General features: G+C 37.7%; 1 protein-coding gene across 1 annotated transcript in view; it reads right to left on the reverse strand.

The window, feature by feature from the left end:
* The window catches only part of LOC114650966 (DNA replication fork stabilization factor DONSON), a 32,320-nt gene that overhangs the window by 3,987 nt on the left and 2,401 nt on the right, over window positions 1–25,932 (reverse strand). The window contains exons 2-8 of the mRNA XM_028800920.2: window positions 21,623–21,814; window positions 21,287–21,465; window positions 10,294–10,472; window positions 9,630–9,741; window positions 5,196–5,315; window positions 4,741–4,939; window positions 1,773–1,985 (exon numbers count right to left, since the gene is read on the reverse strand). Coding sequence (XP_028656753.2) covers window positions 1,773–1,985; window positions 4,741–4,939; window positions 5,196–5,315; window positions 9,630–9,741; window positions 10,294–10,472; window positions 21,287–21,465; window positions 21,623–21,814 — 1,194 coding nt within the window. The remainder of the gene's footprint in view (window positions 1–1,772; window positions 1,986–4,740; window positions 4,940–5,195; window positions 5,316–9,629; window positions 9,742–10,293; window positions 10,473–21,286; window positions 21,466–21,622; window positions 21,815–25,932) is intronic.

The following is a 25,932-nucleotide window of genomic DNA, read 5'->3' on the forward strand; positions in this document are numbered from 1 at the left end:
CCAACAAAATAGTCACTTTTGGTGTTTTACGGGATTTGAACCGGCAACCTTCCGATTGCCAGTGCAAATCCCTAGCCTCAGAGTTACCACTCCGCCCCTCAGTATATATGCTAGCTAAATGTGCCAGACTAGTCTGTAAAACGCACTTGTTAATTTTATTTATTTTGGACAGAGTTGCGTTTTGACCCTTAGCCAGATATTTATGCCAGGGCCAGTGACCTTAACTTTTCAACTGTCATCTCTTGGATCTGAAAGAAAACTACTTATCAGCGGTTGTCAAAACTGAACAACAAAAGTAATCATACTTCAGCTTTATAAAGAGTTTTTGGGTATTTTCCCCAATCATTAAATTGTAAATAAATAACTTTCAATAAGCAAACAGGCCAACTCACTAAGCTGTATTTTTTTTGTAATTCTGCACAGATGGCATAATTAATCCAAACTGAAAGACAGCTCTAGTTACATGTGGCTAAGCTGCAAACTATCCACCTGCCGAAGAGCTGCTGCTGGGAAGTTAACCATTTTTAAAAAGAAACAATTTCTACTAGTAGCTTAGGTTGCCAAATGTTCCGATTGTGCTGCTCAGTAAAACTTACTACTTACAATGTTAAAAAAAGGCATGCAAGTCTTAAGTATAAGGGCCCATTCACACTTGAGCACTGTCAATTTCCAGCGTTTTGCGTTTTTCAGGCTTTTTAGGGTGTTTTCTGAGCATGTTTACAGAAGTGTTTTACAGGGAAAATATGACCGACATCACTTCCATTTTGTAGGCTGTGAGGTGTTGAAGACTGCAGAGAATGCACCCTTCTGAACCCGAGCGCAACAGCAAGATCAGCGTATGAACAGTTCCACAGAGCCTTCTTCACAGAATTTTTGATGAATTACGAATGTGTTCATACTGTATAATGGCAACCTATTAATTAAGATGTACATCTGGCTGAATTTAAAAAAAATGAAAAATGACCAAAGAACATCAGGTAATTAAAATGCTCGTCACCGTGTTTATAACATAATGTTTAAATGGAATGCTCACAATAACAAGCAACTGAAACTAAAAAAGAAATTCTTGTTGTGCAGATATTGTGCCTTTAGAACAAAGTGCAAAGCCATACCAAAATCGGCAGTCCAAACGAGCAACTGTAGCAGGCAGCACTTGCAGTCAGGCTAAGAGAGAGAGCTGCTTCACAGGAAGGTCAACTCACAGGCTAAGAGTCAAACTGGCAGCTGGTTAATGCAAATCTTAGGGTACTTGAGAGAGAGTGGCAGTGTCACCCTGAGAGATTCCTAACCTAGGACACACCCCTTAATTTGTTAATATGTAGAGTGATACTTCTAAGTATACCAATTACTGTTCTTTTCCGTGCTCCCTTCTGTCTTCTAATTTTATTCTCATCAATGCAGTTACCCCCTGTAACATTAAAGCATTACTGCACTCAAACTGTTTACTGAGTGTGCAAGTCTGAACCAATACAGCTAAATGAGAAAGATACTGGATGAACAGCAATTGAGTGTAAAGTAATATGAACATGCTGAATATCTATAAATCAATTAAATTCTCTGACAAACTAACTCACTCCCTTAGGGTTAAACAGGAAGACAAAGATTTTCCCTGTTGTAACCTTGATATATAACCTGTGATCTATAACTAAATAACATACCCATAGGGAATGCCACACTGCCTAATCAGATAAGGCAGAAACAGTGATTTAAACTTCAATTCAAAATCGTGTTTCAACACATTCAAAAAAATTAAGAGAAAAACAGATAGTCACCTTGGAACTGGTGCTCTCCGTGCGGGAAGCTGTGTTAAAGATTGCAGTTGGGCTGTGGGTGTTGAAGACTGCAGAGAATGCCCCTTTCTGGGCTGAGCGCAGAAGCAACGTCAGTGCATGAAGAGAATGGGGCATGATGGGGCCGGTGACTTCAAGGCTGAACAAGTCTTTCAAGCCTCTTCGGACCCGTGTCTTCACATTCACACTGCGTGCCTATAGGTGTAGGAAAGTAAATGCAGATAAAAGTTTAAAAAAAGAAGCAAGTTTACAGGGTTGTAAGTCCTAATCTGACTCTCACACAAAAATGAAAACTGTAAAATATTTCACAAATCTTTTCATCAGATGTCTTCACAAAGTTAATTATTATCACATGCTGCAACAGCTCAAGTCTATAAGTAAATACTGTAATGACATAAAAATGTTACTTTCATAAAATTTGATCTGTAGGAGCAACCGCATAACAATAATTATCACTTCCTAACAGTCTAGATAATAATCCATTTAACACAAATGTGTAGACGTAGGAGGGAATGAATGCGAACAAGGTATTCCAAAGTAGCCAGACAAGTCGAAGATTAGCACCTGTGAAGTAAAATGTGAATTACAAGTTTCAAAGATTTCTGGCTTATAGTACACGTTTCCGGTTTCACTCAACTCAACATGGATGCAAAAAAAAAAAAAAAACACAAAATTTCAATAATATGCCATCACTTTATTTCCAGGACTAGAAAACAACATGTCTTTGGATTATACAGATCGTGCATGCCTAATTCAAAAATTCCAAAATAAGACGTGCTCCAAAATATGAAACTGAAACCACTGTTGTTCAGTTTCAGCTATAGTGTAGGAGTCAAGGAAAGGTTAGAAGAATTGGCAGCTGTATACATTAAAATATGAATTGCAAAATATGCATTTGAAGTAAATGGGGGTCAAAAGGGGGGTAAAAAAAGGAATAACTAAAGGAAGTCAACATTGTCTAATTAGAAATGCAAACATGCCATGCCAGAATATACCTTTAGCACTTTAATGCACAGCAAGTACAAAGCCCACAATACTTATCTAAACTCTATCTGCTGCTGTTATGCCATATAGCAGTGCAGTAATCAAAATGACAAACCATACAAGCACATCTGAAATGCATGGAGCCCAAATACCTGCAGTGATCTACATGTTTATGTCCATCTCTTTTGTTGCTGTGTTCATTACAATGTTCAAATTAATCATAAAGTTCAGTTACTTTATAACATGTATTTTCGCCTTTAATTTTCTCACAGTGTCATGTCTTTTGCCCAATTTTCTTTTTCACTCTCCTTGAAACGCTCACGTTTCAAAGTGCATGGACTGGAAGACTCGAGGGCTGCTCTTTTAGGCAGATGCAAAATATGAAAAGATTCCACAAAAATAGATGATTAGAAATACATCTGCCACCAGGCATTTCGGATTAGAGATACTCAACCTGTATTTTTTTTTTGTGTAGGCAATGTGCATCATGAATAGTCCCTTGTATATGCCACAGTCAAAAGATGGCCTATAGATTTTTTATCACAGCAGGACATCTCTTGAAAATTACACAATTTCTGGTTGGCCTTCGACATTAGTGACAGGAAAAACATCTTACTACTGTTTATTGTAGAAGAAGAATGTTCTCCTCAGCACCATGTATCTTGTGTGTTTAGTAAATTAGAATTTTATAACAACTACTTTGTAACTTGCCAGTGAGAGAAGCTTGGCTTATGAACTAACAAAAATGTGTTATTCCAGGATTCAGGAGAAATAGTGTCCACATGAACACAATCTAAGCTGTTTCTTGTTTTTTCCTTTCTCAAAGTGAATGTCTCAGGGACAAGGTCACAAGGCTGCAGGGAGTACATGTAGTTCGTGCAAGGCGTCTCTCCTGTGCTCAGTTTTGAGAACACAGATAATGCTTAGCTCAACAGACATATTGTTTAACTCTACTTAGATGATAAGGATGTTTTTCTGTCTTATTAATCACGAGATGCTGAATTATAAAAAACCCCTCCTAACTTTTAATCAGGGTTCAAATGAGCTTTGCGGCAATAAGTTATGCTCTTTGAATCTCTACTTACTGTGACTCAGAGTGTGAAATAAAGAGAACTAAAGAAATATTATTACTGTGTGGTTTAAATGTTGACTCCTGAAATGAAGCATTATCACATGCAGTGTTTCAAGGACAAGCTTGAGCAAATACATTTCATGAAACATTACATGCTTCAATAGTCCCAAATAATCAGACGATCATGTTCTGGTTTGCTTTGGTATCTTTGGCAGTCAATCTGGGAAAATTGGCAAAGAAAGCTGTTTTACATTCTCATTTCTGCTTCACAATAATGCCCTTGCTCACAGTATACAGTTTACTCTGCAAAACTGTATTGTTGACCAAGCCCTCGACACTACCACCTGTCCTGCAAGTTGAAATACTTCCTTCGAAGAATGTGCTATGCCAATGACAAAGACATCCAATCAACTACAGAAGAGCAGGTGCATGAGCAAGACAAAATATATTATTTAAATGACATTGAAAATTCTCATGAGCATTATAAAAAGTGTACTGTTCATGGGATGATGTGGAAAAATGGAACTTGTTTGTTTGTAGTGTTTCTTTTAATAGATCACCACTAGTATTCATTAAAAGACTCCTACAATGTTAAATTCATAAAATGTAACTTATGTGGATATATCTTTCATGATACATTTGGAAAATATGCTTTTTAGTAACACATTTCAAAGAAATATCTTGGTACAATCATCAGATCTTGGCTACCTTATTAGTATTAGGTATATACTTCTGTTTTATTATGACGTTTTATTAGTTATCACAGTATCCACTTACAGAGTTTTAAACAAGCCACCCTTTAATTTAGGAAATATATTCACCTCCAAATGCTTGATGAAGACAGTCAACTTCTTACCAATGATAAATACCAGCCAATGACATGTACATCCATACCTTTAGTGTCTGCATTGAAGCTCCTCTAAAAGCTGTGGGGGACAGAAGAGTTGGGGGAAGGCCTGCCTGTGGTCCAGCCACTGCAACTAGGCTTTTCAAGTTTATAAGGAAGTTGAGCAATGTAAAGGTGTTGCCTCCTTCTACCAGAGCCACCGACTCAGGCCTATGGTCCAAACGAACTTCACTGCGTTCCTTACGGCTGTTGAAGGTGGTCAAGGAACATGCACTGTATTTTATCAAGAGACATTGTTTGATGACCAAAAAGGATAACCACCATAGGGTACTTTAATAGAAAGAAAAATGAGGCTACCGCTGGATAACAATACTGGGAGGAAAAAAAAGCTGTTTATTGCAGCAGTTGCAAAATAAACAAATTAAAAAAATAATTGCCTGATATTTGGAAAAACACCACATATAAAAGTAATGAACCTAATCATGGCATAAGTGTAGGATACAGCTTGATTGACATTGTATCTGGTTTCCTGATGTCATCTTGAACACCCATTTCTGCAAGCCAAGACAAACCACCATCATCATCATCATCATCCTCATCCTCCTCACTGTCCATGTGAACCCTGAAACAAAAAAAAACCATTTTTCACATATTATCAAGTAGCTCTTGATTTCTTTTCCTATGGCAGTGTGAAGACTTATCCTCTCTGAATTCCTGTGCTTTTTTTGTTTTATTTTTCACCGAACTGTGGTCAGTTCAGATGTACAGTAATCCCTCCTCCATCGCGGGGGTTGCGTTCCAGACCCCCCCCCCGCGAAAGGTGAAAATCCGCGAAGTAGAAACCATATGTTTATATGGTTATTTTTATATTGTCATGCTTGGGTCACAGATTTGCGCAGAAACACAGGAGGTTGTAGAGAGACAGGAACGTTATTCAAACACTGCAAACAAACATTTGTCTCTTTTTCAAAAATTTAAACTGTGCTCCATGACAAGACAGAGATGACAGTTCTGTCTCACAATTAAAAGAATGCAAACATATCTTCCTCTTCAAAGGAGTGCGTGTCAGGAGCACAGAATGTCACATAGATAGAGAAAACAATCTCTAGCAAACAAATCAATAGGGCTGTTTGGCTTTTAAGTATGCGAAGCACCGCGGCACAAAGCTGTTGAAGGCGGCAGCTCACACCCCCTCCGTCAGGAGCAGGGAGAGAGGGAGAGAGAGAGAGAGAGTTTGTTTTTCAGTCAAAAATCAATACGTGCCCTTCGAGCTTTTAAGTATGCGAAGCACTGTGCAGCATGTCGTTTCAGGAAGCAGCTGCACAAAAGATAGCAAGACAGAGAGAAAAGTAAGCAATCTAGCTTCTCAGCCATCTGCCAATAGCGTCCCTTGTATGAAATCAACTGGGCAAACCAACTGAGGAAGCATGTACCAGAAATTAAAAGACACATTGTCCGCAGAAATCCGCCAACCAGCAAAAAATCTGCGATATATATTTAAATATGCTTACATATAAAATCCGCGATGGAGTGAAGCCGCGAAAGGCGAAGCGCAATATATCGAGAGATCACTATATACATCGGTTCGAAAGCTTGCACGTTGTTGTAATCTGTTCAGTCAGACAACAAAAGGTGTCATTTTGCTTGACTTCAACACGTGCATATCGAAAAACCTAACTAATCAATAATTTTCTAAAAAAAAAAAAAAAAAAGATCAATATTGGCAACAACAAAAGGAGCAGGAGTTAGGGAAGCACCGACCCCATTTCTCCTTTACAGATACCGATTCTGATAACTGAACTCTGGGTACATATCTGATACCGACACTCATGTATCTTCTTTAATTTAAAATCTATACAATTCACTGTGTGAAACTGATTGGGATTGTTCTTTCTATGAAGAGACACAAGGCTTTTGCTGCATACCATTTCTGAACTATAAAAGAATAAAAAATAGAAATATAAGATTAGATATAAATTAAGTAAGAACTTTAAGTGGGTTACTAAATTTTGCCACAAAAAGATTATTGCTGAATTAAATAAAAAAAAATCTGTCATGTGGGAAAATCAATACTGTACATACTCTTGAACATACAAGATACAAACGTGCCCTCAACAGGCAGAGAAAAGATCGATCTTATGGTTAGTATTAACTTCATCATCGTATGTTTGTGTTACCAATAAAGGACAAAAGTGCCACACTTGCAGATGAGTTCAACTGAATGGCTGTGAGACACCTGCATTCATGCCCAGTTAGATGACCAACTTCACTCTGCAGGTTTTGCATTTTTGCTCCAAAGGGTTTTTTCATTCAGCTTGGATTGGTCTTTTTATTCCTACTGGTAATTTATGAGAGAATCCCCTCTGCTGTTGCTAAAAATTCAGTAATTTGTCTATAAGGCGATTTTGTACTTCCAAATTCAAGTCAATTTTTGGGGCAATGAGTACTGCTCTACAGTAGAGAACCAGTTACAAAAACACAACCATACACCATTATTTATCTCTCCGTCTCTCTCAATCTCTACATACTGTACATATGTATCTAAATATAAGGGGGAAGGAGCTTGTGACAAAGGGCAGTCCCCCTGGCTTGGAGCATAGAAGCTCAGCCCTGCTGGGGCCTGTGGCCACTGGCAGGGAGCACATGGGGAATGGCTGAGCCCTCCTCTGTAGAGCTGCCGCCACACCTGGAAGTACACCTAGAAGGATATCACAGGACACCTGGCACTTCTGGGTGCCCTAGAAAAGGAAGCTGCCTCACTCCATTTGGGGAGCCACAGTTGGGAGGAAGGGAGACAAAGCTTGCCATGAGGAGTGGAGGTGGAAAGAGAGACAGAGAGAAGAAGAGAATAAAGTGCTGTGGACTATGAATATTGTGCTGTACTACATTGGTGGGAAGCCTGGGAAATGTTTCCCACAGTTGAATAAAACCTGTGTTGTGCTGGGACTTGAGCCTGTGTCTGTTGTGTTTGGGGAGCAGAATGCCCCCTGGTGGCCATAACACATATAAGCATACACATACATTTATATATATACATATACACATACACACACACAAATATTTACAAACATCTGTGCCCAATGAGCATACACAAAGCTGACTTTGTAATTTAAAAACTTTCCTTTATTAATGTGTTTAAATTTTGCAATTTAAATTATAATGAGGAGGAGAGTTGAACACTGTTTTTCAAATAATGCAATGATTAAATATTTAGTTTTAAACAAAAAAATCCAAAATGTCCCACTTACATGTAATAATAGTTAACTAAAATGTGACTAAAGACTAGTAAAGACTAAAAACGTGTTCATGCAGCTGAAAAGGAGGAATAACAACAAAACAATTAGAGGTGTTCCCCCTAACCCCCGTAGCATTAGGCTGTTTTCACAATTGTTGACTGAGCCATCTCAGTTTAACCCTTTAACCGCCAACTCCCTAAATATTCCCCAAGCCAGGCGAAATCTGAACAATTTTTGTTTTTTTACTTTTTTACATTTTTTTTACATTTTTTACATTTATTCAAGCAGTATTGACCACTAAATGTTGTGCAAGTTGCCAGTGTATACACGAAATCTATAAATGTAACCTGAATTCTCAGCTAAGCAAAACATCTTGATACCAAACCGTGCCCTTTTCAATGGTAGATACTGTCGAAACTGTAAGCGGCCCTTCCACGACAATAAACTTTCATCAACTGCAACTGACGGTCCTGGCATGTAGGGCAACTGAAATGCTTCAAATAAATGATCAATCAAAGGACGTAGCTTGAACAAGCGGTCGCGGTTTGGATCTTTCTTATCTGGCTCGTTTCTGTTGTCATTCAAATGAAAGAATTTCAGCAGCAAAGAGAATCGGTTACGTGTCATGACAGCTGCAAAAATAGGTGTTGCATACATAGGATCTGTAGACCAGTACATCTCAATATCTGGTTTTCTGATTATTCCCATCAACATCAAAATCCCACTGAATTTTTTCATTTCGTTTTCATCAGTGTCAAACCAAGCACGAACACGGGAATGTGGAGGTAAATTGGGATTTTTCTCAATAAACTGTGCTGCATACAGATTTGTCTGATGAACAAAATGTCTAATCAAATCAGGTGACACAAACAGCTCATAAAACTGCTCAGCAGTGTAATTGTTTACATCAACAATAAAGCCACACGTTCCCTCAAACGAATGCAGAAAAGGTAGTTCACCACGGGCAGCAGCCCAGCTGAGATGCTGGGGATACACCCACTCAGCGCCGTCATCCGATGCGTCTTCATTCACAGTATCATGCAGCGCACGTTGCTGCTCATCACTGTCACTAAAATCTTCTTCAGAACTGCTACAATCATGATCAGAACTGTCCAAAATCGCCTGCAAAGCCTCACTTGAAGTCAGTTTACGTTTCGCCATATTCACAGCTGTTACATGCGAATCACGTCACATGACCGGCCAAAACAACCACAGACTTGTCGAAATACAACGTAGTAATAATACCCACGCCAAACCGTCAGTTATACTACTTGCCAGGCATTCATATAACCACAGGCAAATGTGCCGGATAATTCCGGCAGTATGGCGTTAGCATTAAAACAGCGGTGCCGGATATATCCGGCAGAGGGCGGTGAAGGGGTTAAAAACAACTGCAAACTGCAACATGAACACAGGCCCACTGGTAACTCCTATAATTCAACATTTACTAGCTCTGAAAAAGTATACATTTGTGTGAAAACCGTCTTAAATATGGAATTTTCTCTCTGTGTACGTTATCTCGTCTGCCATTGTTCAACCAAGCTATACCACACACACACACACACACGGAAACAGACCAGCTACTGCTACCAAACGACATTAGTGAATTTATTTCTCCTGAAAAAGAATAGTCTGCCTCTGACACAGGAGGACAAAACAATCAGATGTAGCATTTCTAAAATATAAAATGCCCAACTCACAATTTTCCTTCCTCAGTTTCTGTGTCAAGACCTCCTTCACTGACCACCTCAGAACTATTTACATTTTTACGCTTCCGGCTTTCCTCCAATAATGGCAGTGAAAACTCAATACCTGGAAGACAAAGAAAAAACAACAACTCATTGAAACACTGAAAACAATCTAATTTCCAAGAGTGCATACAAGCTATAAGAGCCACATTATTACAATAAGCATTTGATCTTGACTAAACAAATACAGTATAAGGGTACAATGAAAGGGGTACTTTATAGTTAAGCTGAATTACAACTGGTCCTTTTGGCTAAAATGTTCAGTAAAGGATGGCAAAAAAGTCTCAATTCACCCATAAATTTAAAAGGGTACTATAAGGTTTGCCCCATAACACAAGAAAAGTATCATAAAGATAGTTTATTAGATTTGTCAACAAACAGCAAATCTTCCGATTCAGAACTACACTTCAGTTCTGTGTGTCAATTCATGATCAATTTGCAATCAAACAATTTCTAATTAGTTATGTATTTGGGAATAAACATGTATTTTAAAGGTCATAAGATTGTTATAAACAGCACTTTTCACCCCCCCAACAGCAATGTGAGTGATCAACCTAGACATGAAAAAAGTAAATTCTTTGATATAGCTAAACTAATTTATTCTATGATTACTCACCCTCATTTTTCATAGCTTCACGAAGTCCACGGGTTGTTGGAGAAAGCAAGGCAGTAATGGCCTTACTGTCTGCTAAACCAGCTGATCTGAACAGCACAGTAAATTGGTAAGTACAAAGATAGAAGTAAGGGCAGAGTCGTGAACGCAGCAGGTTATACAAGGAAGTGAAGCTCAGTGACCTACACAGATGAAGAATGTGAAAAGTTTAAGAAAGATTCATCACCATGATAGACATAATGACTAGAAGTCTATGTTCAGCATAATAGTTGACCAATCCACTAAGAAATGTACAGGTTTACTTTACATTGGAAGATGGCACATTTAATGCTGACAAACAGCAACATTACAGTACAAGTTCTAGAATCCACTAATTAAACAACATTCAAGGATGTCTTTCAGTTAAACACAGACTATTCACACATTTCCAAATAACAGAATTTTTAAAAATCAAAAAGCCCAGCTATCTGTTTTCTAATCCACTTATCTAGTTCAAGGTGAGGCAGAGTTTGTGCCCATCCTGCAGTACTAAGTGCAAAGCTAGAACTTTGAAATATAATGCTAGGAAGCTTGCGCATGTACCAGATTCCATCCGTGCAATTGTTCTAAAGTATACCATGTAACGTAACTACCTAGTTTTTGACATGTTACTCTTTATCCATACTTGTATTAGCTTCTGCAATCTTTCCTCATTGCTGATATCCTTCTTTCCTGGATAGTCTCACAGAAACTTTATAAGGACTTTATTTAAAGACTCTGCTTCTCTTAATTAAATATCTAAGTGTTCTTTATTTAGTTTTTGTATACAATATACTCAATGTTATTCTTAAATAATTTTAATTATTTTTTTCTTTCCTTGTAATTACCATCTCATAAAGCACTTTGAGCTACATCATTTGTATAAAAATGTGCAAGAGAAATGAATGCTGTTGTAGGGACTTTAGAGTGCCTCCCATAACTTGCAGAGATAAAGATGAACTTGTAAAGATATCAACATGCTTTATTACACAAATTGTGTACAACTACTTGTAAAGGGCAAAACACGTTTTGTATGCTGTTTTTATTATTTGGCAAATATTGTACCACATATCTATGATCTGCTTCTTGCAACTGAGAGGACATGGTGGATGTTTGCCGACTGGCCAGCCAACCACAAGAGTTATCTGGTAGGTAACCAACCACCTGATAATTAGATTGCAATTCAAATAAAAAAAAAAAAAGTCAATTTTTCCAATTTGAAACAATTAATTTAAGTTCACTCCACATGGGTTTCCAGTGTTTTTTTTCCCCCTTTCCCAAACAAGACACACTTTACAGATGTTGACTGCCACTATTTTATATTTATGTTCCATTTGCATATTTTTATATTTATTTGAATTCATCTTATTAGCCATTTACTGTCATTATTAATTATATAAATGGTACACTCACACATATATAATGTATTATATGACAGCATTTTGTTTAAAAAAAAAAAAAAAAAAAGGAATGTGTGATGACAGATTTGCTCTCTCTGGGCATGGATAATGCCAGTCTTGCAAATAACCAGAGATTTTTGCCACTCTTCATAAGATGATTCTTTTCAGCTGGTCTTTTGTTCCTCAACCTTCCACTTTAATAAGACCCCAAAGGTGCTCTGTTGAATTCAAATCAGGAGATATACTTCGCTATACTAAACTTTTCATTTTTATGTGCAATCTTTGCAGTATATTTGGGCTTGTTCTCTTGATTGAAAATTCCTCTCTTGCTAAGCTTCTTGAGACTGGATGTCATCTTTTCATTCATTATTTGAGAATACAAATTGGCAATTATGTAAAGATAATACTATTTTGACTTAATTTTACTGATATGGATTATGTTAATCTCCAAATTTTGTGTTATCACTTTTTTCTGCATGGGATTAAGCTTCACCTGTCTCCTTTACAATTATATGGGTGATTTCAAAAGGCTACATACCTTTTCTGAAACTTCAGCTGTTGTTGACTTAAAGGCTAAAATCAACACAAATCATGAAAGATCTCTCGTCATTTTATACACACACACACTTTTAAGCTGTAGAATTCCCACAAAAACATTTAAAACAACGATAATTTTCTCTTTCTTGTACACACAGGGATGCACACCCAATTAAATTTAAATTCTGTTTTGGAGCTGAAATGTGCAGTTTCCATCATAATGTACAAATGCTAATAAAGCTAATAAAGAACAAATGCTGGTAAAATGCTAATTATAAAATGTTACCTTATCCAAGTAACATGCAAAGTTAAATGATTTTTTTAAACTTTACTTCTGTTCACAATTTCAACTGCTACATGGCATAACTGGAAAATGTAGACTGTTTTAATGATCAGTGTCACCAAAAAAAAAATCTAATAGGGAATTAAACATTTAGGAAAGGCCAGCCACAATTAGGGTATGCTGCATTCGTCACAGATGGTGGTATGCAGTGAAAATTTCAATCCCAGCTCATCCAAACCACTTTTGTTCTCTTTAAAACAAACAGAGGTGAAACATTCTTAAAAGCTGATCCTGACAAGAATGCACTAAAGCACATGACTCCTCAATTTATATATGAAAAGTGACAATATAAAAAAAAAAAAACTAAGTGAATTTCTAAATATGGACATTTTAAAGACACTAAAATAGCAAAGGGAAAGAAAAAAAAAAGGCAGTCAGTTCAACTGTCAAATAAAATAAGAGACCTTTTCTCTGCTTACTGCAGCGGAAGTTTAAAAGTAATAGCATACAACAGCAAGAAGGCAGGTAGGTTTAGAACCCTGTGTAATATATTTGCGGATTCGGGAAAGAAACAGTGGGATTAAAAAATAAATAAAATTCTTCATACTGCCATGTAAAGGGGTGTCTTAATCCAACTATAATATAAGGTAACCAACCAAAATATGACAAACATGAGAAAAATTGAACTAGGATGTTTATTTATTCAGGGTCAAAGGAAGCCTACCCCAAAAGTGCTGTGTAGTAATCAGGGACAACACTAGACATGACACCAATTAGTGCTGGGAGGTATACCTGTTCATACTGAAAACGTTTTTTTATTTTTGTTAGGATATGGGTTTTTCTTATACCGCAACAATAGTTTAAATACCCTAAACAACGTTCGTAATGTGATGCAGCGGGAAACTGTTTAAGGGGGGACCTTTTTCACTGCTACACAGCTAAATACACATGCAATGGAGTACATGCGTTAGTGGAGGTATTGCGCTGTGAAAATGGACAAAGAACATTCTGAAACTGAAGCTGTAGCAGACGATAAAGTTGAACATGATGACACAGAAGAACGTTTGCCAAATAAGGGAGTCATGTCTGTTGTCTAGAGATACTTTGGTTTTAAAAGGTCGGATGTGGACCATTATTATTTTAAAATGTGCGACTGATGTTTCTATAGTATTGGATAATACTGCAAGCCAAGTAGCACTTTTTTTTTCTTTTTTCCCCCAATACTTGAATACTGTGTAATGTACGTGGGTACTGTGTAATAGTGTGACGATGTCAGTCCCCTACAGACTCCCTCTTCCTACATAGGAGTCTGTTGAACCAACACCGTCAATAGTTATGACCAAAATGAGCTGACAAATCTCATTGAAGCCAGGGGATGGTGGAAAGTGCTCAAGTGCTTTTATTAAAAACAGTCAAAAGTAAAACCAAGTGTCCATTGTGCGGTGTTAAAATACAGTACCCAAATAAATAGCAAATCCATAAAACCAGTGAAATGTGGGGATAAAATCTATAATAAATAAATCCATCAAAATAGACTTAAATGCAGTCTCACTCCTCACCCGATTGCAGCCCATGACCTTCTGTCTCCCCGGCTCACCCATCGCTGGTGTTGCCGGTGGAGACTCTGCAGCACTAACTCTTTTCTGCTGACCCCCGGCTTGGCTGCTGCCACACCAAGCAGCCAGTCCGTCCAAGGTCGGCACACCTCCCATCTTCCTTCGCGTTCACTCAGTCGCTCCTCAGATCCATTGGGAGGCCTTTGCAGTTGCTGCTCCACAACTCTGGAATGCCCTACCACAGAACTTGAGAACACAGCAGATTGTGGGCTATTTTAAAAAAACAGCTAAAGAATTTTATTTCATTTAGGAAAGCATATTAACAAGAATGACACTATTTATTGTTGTTTAATCTCATTTTATCTTGTTTTGTCTTTGTTAAATATTTTTATGCAGCACTTTGAGATTTACTACTAATGTAAAGTGCCTTATAAATAAAATGAATTATTATTATTATTGCCTTACATCTCGCCCGCCCCACTCTACACGCTTAGTCAGTGGGGCGAACCAGCCCCTAGTGCGGCTCAGCCTGCTCTCCCCTCACGGAGCCCTAGCTCGTGCTGCCTTCTCCTTCTTGGTGTCTGGTTCGTCTCCCAGGACCGCCTTTTCCCTTATTTAACCTCCTTCTGTTCTTTTTTCCTTCCCACTATCCTGCTGGCCCATAAATATACATGTCCGTGGACGCAGCGCCTTAATCACATGCCTTAGGAAGCCGAGGAAGCAATTGAGAACGATGTGCGACTCGCCCCAATTACCTCTTCAACTCCCCGCGGTTGTGCAATCGCACCCACGGAGATGGACACGGCTAACTGGATTTAAAAACTGACCATATTTTTTTTGAAGCAGCAGAACTGCTATACCATAAATAGCATTATAACAAGTTGCAGTTTTATTATGTATAACTTAGCTTGAAGCAAGGTCCATATTAATGCAATTTGTAATATGATGGATCAGTTGGTAAGGATGTCATCACCAAGTTGTTTTTTTTTTTTTTTTTGGTGAATACTGTGTAATGTACCTGGGCTTGAAGTCTTGAAGTAATAGTAATATTACTGGAAGTTGCACTATTACTTATTTTATTGTTATTATTTATTAGTTTAAATATTATGCAGTTTAATGATGGTAAAGTTGTTTAAAACGTCACTTTAACGTGTCAGTGGACAGAGATTGTTAACATTAACAGAAAGTCTAGCTGGTTTTCAAAAAATATTTACTATTTATTCCTTTTCTAAGACAGGTTCAGTGCAATACAACTTTTGACAAACACCTCTGGATATTTTACTAAGTCTAAATGCCTCTCTGAATGGTTGAAAATATGTTGTCAAAAATTATATTTTAAGTTGTTTGCAAAATGTGTTCAATAAAAAGGTTCTATATTTTGACTGCAACTGTCATGCAATGTGATTCCTTCTCTTCATTAGTGCCAACCCCTTGAAAACTATCACTTTATGGGGCCATGCAAACCTGTATTAATACTTGTGTGCACATTAAATGGTTTTATTGTACAATGTACAATTCTCATGACAGTTGAATAGGTTATTCTTAGCCAGTCTACTGCAGTGGAAAATGTGGTTAACATCCACTATAGCATGGGAAAAAAAATACTGTTGAATACCATGAAACCGGTATAATTTTGAAAAATACCATCATATAGAACTTTGGTCATACCGTCCAGCACTAACACCAATTAATAACAAGTTTCATACACACACAAACAATGATGCACACTCGCAGCAGGAGCAATTTATTGTTGCCAATTAAACTAAACTCTACATCTTCTTTGGTATGTGGGAGAAAAAAAAAACAAAAAAACAAAAAACACACAAACAGGGAGAACAAACAAAACTATATGCAAATGCTTACCAGCATTATTGTATATGTGCAAAATTCATAAACATTAAAAGTTAGTTAAATCTATTGATTCAATAATCAGATTTTTTTTTTTAACTTCTGTATTAATAGACTAAAATAAAGGTTATGGCTTAATGACTTAAATTTTTATTGAGGCAGTACTCTTACATTTGTCACACCTTTACGGTCTTTTTAGAACTGTTGTTAAACTCCTCCAACCCCCTCCTCCAGCATGCCCTAATACAGCTGAACAGTGTTTAGGCTTTCTTACATTTCTTTGATACCAAAATTGATCAAATCTATCATAGTTTCCCCTCCACACCACAGTCACTCACTCATTGTGATCTGCCATCTCCATTATCATGACTTGCTTGTTTCTCGCCTGTTGACTCTCTTGCCATCTTTGAACTTATTAATAAGTCTAATGCCACCTCCTGTCTGCTTGATCCTGCCCCCACTTCTGCTTAAGACATGCTCATCCATAATAGTATTCTTATTGCCTCATTGGTAAATGCATGTTTCATTTCAGGTTCTGTTCCTACTGCCCTCAAAACTGATGCAGTTACCCCAATCCTTAAAAAAACTGACCTGGATCCTCCTTCTCTCTCCAGTTACAGGCCTCTCTCTAATTTCCCTTTTTTGGCTAAGGTGATGGAACACGTGGTTGCTACATAACTCCATGCTTTTCGTCTAGATAATACACTCTATGAGCCTTTTCAGTCTGGCTTTAATACACAGCACAGCATTAAGACAGCTCTTCTCCGTGTAGTCAATGATCTCCGGTCTGCAGATTGCGGTTCTCTTAATATTCTCCTCCTTGACTTAAGTGCAGCATTTGTCACTGTTAACCATGAAATCCTCCTGTCACATCTCTCTGCTGTAGGCATCTCTGGCTTAGCCCTTCAATGGCTCACATCATAACTTTCTAATAGGCAACATTTTGTCACACTTGGCCTATATAAATCCTCCACCTCACCTGTGTCACATGGTGTCCCCTCAGGGTTCAGTCCTTGGGTCATTACTTTTTCTACTTTATATCCTTCCTTTGGGTCAGATTATTCGCAGACATGGCCTTAAATTCCACTGTTGTGCAGACGATATACAGTTATATCTTAGTACAGACTCCCCTACAGATTCACCTCCCAGCACACTCACTGAATGCATCACTGATCTTAAGCTATGGTTGGAAAATAACTTTCTCAAACTTAATGCCAATAAAACTGAAGTGATATTGGTTGGTTCAAAATCCCAACTTCTAAGGCATCCAATTTCTCTATTTCTGTTGATGGTACTCTTGTCAAACCTGCTCCTGTTGTCAGAAATCTTGGTGTTTTGTTTGATTCATCACTTAACTTTGAGCTACACATTAGGTCTCTTTCCAAAATTTCATTCTATCATCTCTGTAACATTGCCCATCTTCGTCCATTTCTGTCCTTGTCTGATGCTTAAACTCTGGTTCATTGTTTCATAATGTCTCGTATTGATTACTGTAATTCCCTCTTCATTGGCCTCCCTGCAAAATCTATACAGAAGCTACAGTATATTCAGAACTCTGCAGCTAGAGTCCTCACCCACACAAAGCGTTTTGCTCCCCTGTTCTCTCCCAGCTTCACTGGTTACCGGTTCCATCAAGGATTAAATTCAAGATTCTGCTTCTCTTCTTCAAAGCCCTACATAATCTTGCCCCCTTCTACCTTACTCAGCTCCTAGCTCCTTACACTCCTTGTTGCTCTTTCAGGTCCTCAAGCAGTCATCTCCTGACTGTCCCACTCACCAGACTCTCCACCTTGGGAGGCAGGTCCTTTAGTGTTATAGCCCCTCAACTCTGGAACTCTCTTCGAGATTGCTCCTGCTTCTGCACTTTTAAATCTCAACTGAAAACTTTCCTCTTCTACGAACTTTTGTCACCTGTGTAATTTTTTTTTTTTTACTCTGTATGTAAAGCGACCTTGGGTTTGTGAAAGGCACTCAATAAATGTAACTTATTATTATTACTACCTTGATGAGTTTGGATTTTAACTCTTTTAGGGCGGATGTCGACTTTTGTCGACAGGAGGGGTTGAAGGCGAATGTCGACAAAAGTCGACATCCAGGGATAAAGGGCGACAATCAGCTGTTAATGGCGACAAATCTCACTGTCACGTCACAGGCATTCCCTCTGTGCTTGGAGGAATGCTAGACTCGTTGACTCGGCAAATAAACATTGCGTGTGCGTGAGTTGCGAAATGTAAACAAAGGCAAGATGGCACCGACATGTGAAAAGGCAGCGAAGCAAGTGCAGAAAAGAAAACACTTGGCAGACGTTGTTTTGCGCATTACCGCGGAGTCGGACTCTTGATTTTTCAGAATCGGACTTTATTGGCAGTGATCAGGAGATCGAGCAAGAGAGTTAGAAGCAGGCATCAGCTGATCAGACACCAGCCGATGCCGCGCGAGCGGATCTGCTGCCAGTTGAGTGCCTGCGCAGCCGATGCATCTACGGCAAGGTTCGCATGGGATAAATACACATACATTGATCCGTTGAGAGCCGATGTGGCTACCGGAGTTTACAAGACGGCATGGCTTGCTTTTGGACACGACAGATCACCAGCTGCTGTACTTCAGGCTGCTCTCTCCTGATGCTGCTTTTCAGCTACTGTCAGACGAGACAAACAGGTAGGCAGAGATTTTTTTTGAATCGCGGGCTGCGTTTGCATCGCATTCTCGTTTTTCAAAGTGGAAACCCACAACGAAAGACGAGATGAAGCGCGCTGTGGCATTACAAATAGAGATGGGACAGAACTGGTGATATAACTTCAGGGAGCATTGGTCCAAACGTGTTTTGTCCCCTGGTGGCTTAGGTACGTGCTGCTGCAAAGTTTTATTCACTTCTGTAATAAACAGAAGCAAATCCCATGGGGTGAGCCAGGCTATAATGCCATACATAAAGTTCATAAAGTTTCAGAAGATGAAAAGAGGTGACAATACGGTTTTCATGCAGGCAGAAAACTTGGTGGCAGTGGCATGGCACGATGGCAAATGGGTGACTTGTCTCTCTACAGTACACACTAACAATATATGTTAGAAAATGCAGCAACAGACAATTGAAAAATAGGCATCAAAACAACACATATTGTAAGGAGTGCAATGTGGCAATGACTGAAATTGGCTGCTTTGAGCGAGATCAGACTTTGCTGTGTAAAATGTATGTGATATGTATGTGAAATCATAGAGAATTCAGGCTCATACAACATGCAAGACAGTAACATTTGTCAAAAGTAAATATTTTTTGTTGATTTGATATGTTAAACAATTGCTTTGTGTTCTTTTTTAAAAAATGTTAGTTTTTGGAAAAATATTCAGCCCTGGGAGAAAAGAAACAAAAAAAAAATTAGCCCTAAAAGAGTTAATATATTGTAAACCACTTTTCTTTTTTAACTTAAAGTATAAAAGTATCACTTTAGAGACAGTATTTTTTCCCTTAACACTAATAGTAAAATTATTACTTGAAATGTATTATTGTCAATTGTTGTGAGGAGACATGCAAGAAAGAACTTTATTGTGCTATTGACACTACATACAGGTGACAATCCTGAACTTGTACTATTGCTTAGCTGTAAAGTACCTTGAAATGGTGTTCGCCACTGAAATGCACTACATAAAGCAGGTTTGTAAAGCAAAAATCACTGGGGTTAATACAACTTGGATACTGTATTGCTTATAAGAGATAACCCTAAGCTGATCATTTTATTTTCAAAGGGAAAAAAAATTAATGAATGTATATTACGTGGGTGTTTTCTGTAGCTCTTTTAAAGCATGACCCTCAATTACATTTACAAATAGCATGAAACAATGCCCCTTTTGTGCACCAGTAACAAACTTCTTGTCATCTTAAAACAAGAAATCTAATGACCATTTTTTAGCACATAAGGCTTAAGGTTGATCAGCAGTGCCTCACAAAAGTAAATGTTGAAAGGCTGCCAGGAAATCAGGACCCCAATAGTACTCTTGTGTGTTTAAAAAAAAAAAAAAAAAAAAAAAAAAAAAAAATCATACTTTATGGACACTTTGATTTTACACATGTATCTTGACTGTCAATGTACTGTTCTTTAAAATAAATGCGTTAATCAGTTGTTTATTTCTTATGACTAAATGATATATTAAAGAAAATGTAATCTATAAAACAAAATTACTTGCAAAATTTCACAATCAAAACAACTATCTTCAAAATTGGTTTTAATTAATATTTTAGTTGCTGTACTATTCATACATTTTTAATTTGTAGTACCATATATGTTGCATGCTACATATACTTTGTCATTTTTCTGTCAACTGTTCTACGAATACATGCAAAAAAGAATTTCATTGTACTGCTGTATTTATACATAAAAATAAACTTTACTGGACATAATGCATGGGGGGTGTTAGCACTAGAGTATAACTACTGGTAACATTTTTATATATTAAAAAAAAAAAGCTACAAAAAATGTTTTTGCAAAGTCTCAAGAGTGTTTTGCCCCAAGCCTGAACTACGAAAATAGTACTCACTGAATGTACTATGGATATATTTGTCAGTCAGTCCTTTACCAACCCGCTATATTCTAACAAAGGGTCAAGGGGGTCTGCTGGAGCCAATCCCAGCCAACACAGGGCGCAAGGCAGGTACAAATCCCGAGCAGGGTGCCAGCCCACTGCAGGGTACGTACACACACACACACTAGGGACAATTTACGATCGCCAATGCACCTAACCTGCATGTCTTTGGACTGTGGAAGGAAACCGGAGCAGATATATTTGTCTCTGTGTAAATTTGCTTTGCTTTTATTGTTGACTTGCACATAACCAGTTATTCATAAAATTAATAAAAAAAAAAAAAAAAAAACTTTAAATGTAACTAAATGATCAATTCCTATACTGTGATGTCTTTCCATTAATCTTCTATTACGTCTACATATCTATTTTTTTGCAGTTGGAATGATTTACTTTTCATCACTATTGGTTTTCTAAGGTAGAATTACTATATGCCATCTATATGTTATACTGAAGACACCATCTTAACACTGCTTCTCCTGCGGTTTCTTTTCAAATGAGTTGACTGCTTTAATCACTGACATGTACCAGGTCTAAATTTTGATTATACCTATTTGGTGTACAATAACTATATGCCAGCCATTTTGACTTGGGTGCTATCACTGCTTATCAATCGATTTATTGCATAAGGGCATAAACACACATCCTTTAGGATGGGAAGTCTTTACTGTTATATAAATGCACATCATTATTGCATCTAGCAAAAATAAATTAAAAAAACAAAACTTTGGTGATAATCATGCTTTGTAATTTAAGAACATATAAAACACAAGCATACGTACCACTCGCTTAAGATCTGCTTCTGTAGCAATTCATCCTGTGACCATGGAGCACATTTTCCTGCCATTTTGCGGTCCACACCAATACGAGGGAAGAGCTGTAGCCAAGAATAGGAAGGGTATTGCCAGTAAACCAAGCTTTGCTGGAAGGCACAGCGTAACTCTGTGCAGCTCCTAGGCTCCTACAAGACAACATTTTATGGAATCTTACTTAGGATTTAGAAATCAGTGTCATTCATAACCTTTGCACGCTAAAATCCGAGGCATACCTTTTGCATAAACTAAGAGTATTCCTCTTCCCTTATTGAATTCTAGTATCCTATGTAAAGTGGTACTCACCGATATGCTGCGAGGTAAATGTTGAACCATTCCTCTATAATGTTGGGACAAGCCTTGTGCCTCCTCTTGAGCCTTCAGGTGCTCTGCCCAAGAAAAAGGCAACTGGGATGTGAAAAGCAGACGGGTCTTCAAGCTCCAGTCAGCTGGGAACTCTGTGGCAGAAGGTAGGGCCTCAAGTGCTTCATGTTTATCCTAGAAGCAGAATTGAATGGATAAACAGAAACAAAAGACAATACCTTGCTATTTTTTATTTACACATTATATATAATCTCCTCTATCATACTATAGTATCAGAAGAATCTACAAGTTTACTGTTTGAGTTATTAACAAGACTATGAGTATAGTCCAACAATTTATAAGAAAAACCTATTACCATATAAAACCATTAACTGGGACACCAAATAGGATACAAGTCAGGTGTTATTAAAAAAAAAAGCCACTTTAAAATTATAAAATGATTTTGGTTTATTCCCCCCCCCCCCCCCCCCCCCCATCTCCCTGCAATGCTAAAATTCCAAGTGGGTACTGTTTTCCAGCAAGGTTGCAAGGACAATACTATAATCAATATATGTCACTTTAATCACTGGTTAAAATTTCACATATTGAATCCCAATCGAACTAAGCTTTACACAGATGCATCTTAATCTATAATAATAAAAGGCAAAGCCCTCACTGACTGACTGACTCACTCACTGACTGACTGACTCATCACTAATTCTCCAACTTCCCGTGTAGGTGGAAGGCTGAAATTTGGCAGGCTCATTCCTTACAGCTTACTTACAAAAGTTAGGCAGGTTTCATTTCGAAATTCAAAGCGTAATGGTCATAACTGGAACATATTTTTTGTCCATACACTGTAATGGAGGAGGCGGAGTCACGTATCGCGTCATCACGCCTCCTACGTAATCACGTGAACTAAAAACAAGGAAGACATTTACAGCACGAGTCACACGCGGGAACGAAGGTAAATGACGTTAATTTTTGACTGTCTTTTAATACTGTGTAAGCATACATATTAACACATGTGCAATTAAACGTGTGCATTTACAGGGTGATTTCTCAGGCTTAAAAGCTCACCTTTTATCAAACGCGGGAACAAAGGTAACTGACGTTGTTCACTGTCTTTTAATACTGTGTAACCATATATATTAACACATGTCCAATTAAACGTGTGCATTTACGGGGTGATTTCTCAGGCTTAAAAGCTCGCCTTTTACTAAAAAGGTAAATGCAAAACTATTTTCAATCAGTTTATTGAAACGCTCCCGTTAAGGATTGCAATAACATATTCGCGAGATAAAAGAACGAAGTAGGGGGAAATGGAGGAACAGCCGCAAACAGCGAAGAGCAAAAAATTAATTAAACAATTGAGAACGGAGCGAGTTAAGCATACAAGCATGTTCATAAGGGAAACAAAGCACGGTGTAAAACGTAAGTTTAAATTAAGTTTATAGAAACGCTCCCGCTGCGGATTGCAATAACATATTCGCGAGATAAAAGTTTAATGAGAAGACACGAGGTATAAACGAACCACACGCCGTGGCGCAACGTTAGGGGCAACAGTTTCAACCATTCTATGATCTGCTTCTCGCAACTGAAAGATGGCACATGGCGGATGTTAGCCGACTTGCTGACCGCAACGTTAGGGGCTTCAACTATGGCGCTGACGCCACATCTCAGTGCCAACACTTTGCAGACTGTACTTAAAAGACACGCCCTCCTCACTGGACAGTTAAAAACACCAATCAAACTAACGATGACATCAAGTATTACCCAATCAAAACTAGGAAAGGAGGCATCTTCATAAAATGCGTGTGGGATGATTTGCATGAGACGCTGCTTTAAAAAAAAAATGATAAAAAAAATACGGGATAAATCCCGTCCAGTATTGATTCAAAACGGGACGCGCAATTTCATTCTGAAACGCGGCACGATTCCGTATTTTAAAGGAAGGGTGGCAACCCTACAGTGCCAGGTAACCACCCATACAATCACATTGTGATTCACACTAGGAATGCAATGAATGTAATTACCCCGATCCACATACAAGGCGAAAGTCTTGCAACATTCAAACATGATGGTTTGGGATAAGTACACCATACAACATAAAAGAGCTTATGAAGCCTTGAACCGAAAAAAGCAAGATCTCAGAGATCGTAAAAAAAAAAAAATAGGAGGTAATGTCGTTTTACTCGCTGTAGATTTTAGTCAAACATTACCAGTTATTCCACGAGGGAGACCAGCAGATGAACTCAACGCGTGTTTAAAATCCATGCTTCTCCCACGCTCTGTTATATGTCGCGTTTTCTCGGGTAGGTGCACCAAAAAATGTATACATTTAAGCATGTAATGGGCAAACAAAAAATGAGGTATACCCGAAGGCACTGCAGTAGTACTTAATGTAACTTTACTTCTTAAATGTTAATGTTTTACTGTTTCATAATTTATACGCTTCTTATATGTTGTTCAAATTCTTTTATCAAAATACCACTGACAGCGCAATGCACGATAACATGGAGTGAATACACCATACGCATCCGCCCACGGCTGCCCTGCTGTGCGCAGATAGGAGTTGATTCTACAATAAAATAAAATAAAGATAAAAAGAGTAAAACAATCATCACCCATAAAGCGTGTGTGTGTGTATATATGTGTATATATATATGTTGATATGTGGATGTGTATATGTATATATATATATATATATATATATATGTAGAAATGTATATATATGTGTATATGTATATGTATATATATATGTTTATATGTGTGTGTGTGTATTTTATATATATAAAACACAGCAACACTCATAACAATGACAACACAATTACATTGACAATCATGTTACGTTATTTTTAAAATGTTTCCTTTTTTTTTCATAACCTCTTTAACACACTACTTCTCTGCTGCGAAGCGCGGGTATTTTGCTAGTCATTAATATAAGAAAGCCTGGTGTGTTTGTCCAAGGTTGGTCAACCAGTGATGCTTGATGTAAGCAATGGCTCCCTCTAGACTTAAACTGGAAAAGTGGATAGGAAATGGCTACTCTCATCAGTGGCAAAAAAATCCAAAGGAGTTAAAGGATGAGGGCGCAACTCCAATTCATCATATACCAGTTTTTTTTTTTTTTTTTTTTTTTTTTTTTTTAAATCGGTATATAAAGCCATGTACCTGCACATTGGTCGGACAGCACAATGGCAGATTGGTTAGCCCTAGTACTTCACTGCTGCAGATTTCTGTTTTTTCAATCCTAGCCCAATCACTATTTTTGTGGAATGTGCACATTTTCACTCATTGTGAAGACACCAACCATGTACTCAATTTTACTTACATGTAAACTGATGGGTGATGGGGTCAAAATTTCACTATTAAGTTCAGATCCTATGATGTACAAAATGCAGAGAAAAAGATCATTTTGGTATATAGTCTGTGCCTGTGTTGGGAGTAACCCATGTAAAATAACTTCAAAAAAACCAAACTCAATTGTGCTTGCCTTGTTACAGGCTTTAGTCCTATTGTTTTTTTGGTGCAGTACTTATCCATACATCTTACAAAAACAGTTTCACGCATATCCAATGGTAACTGCTGTAAGAAATAGTTTTATTTAACCAATATTTTTGCCGCTCCATTTTGTTGTAGGGGCCAGGCCAGTTGATTTGAAAAATTTTAGTACAAGCAGTTTCTGAAATACATAATTTCTTGAAATATACATGTACGTACACACAGAGGCATATGCAAGAGTGTGCATGTGCATACTCGCACAAAAGAAATGTATAAGTGAAGACAGTGGACAGCTTCTTTGCCCAATCAGAGCACATGGTGGATGAAGCAAAAAAAAAAAAAAACCAACAACTACATCTGTACAAGTTCACATGGACTGAGGAATTAAGTTACCCATGTACCAATCTGTCTATCAACACAACTCGTTTACTTCATTTGACCCAATGTGTTTAGTTTTTAAATTAAATACTATTCAAATTGTTCAGTTGATTCAATTTCATGCACATTTTATTCTCTATTTGTGTACATAGTCACAAACACAAGTTAATGTGTTTCATTGTTTATTACTTTACAGTGCAATTCGCTATATTGTATTGTAAAATCTTATTGTGTGACATCCTGTAGCATCTCTATAGTAAAGTGGAATTTACGTGAAGTACTAGATGGACCATTCCATAACAATTTCATTGTCCCAAATGTCAAAGATATGCATATTAGGTTATCTGGTGACTGAACTGCTATGATATTTTGTCCCTAATGGTTAATTTGCCAGCATCTTTGCACACTGGAATTTTGCTTTCCTCCACCCT

The sequence above is a fragment of the Erpetoichthys calabaricus genome, chromosome 4 (genome assembly GCF_900747795.2).
Source record: "Erpetoichthys calabaricus chromosome 4, fErpCal1.3, whole genome shotgun sequence".
NCBI classification, from domain to species: Eukaryota; Metazoa; Chordata; class Cladistia; order Polypteriformes; family Polypteridae; genus Erpetoichthys; species Erpetoichthys calabaricus.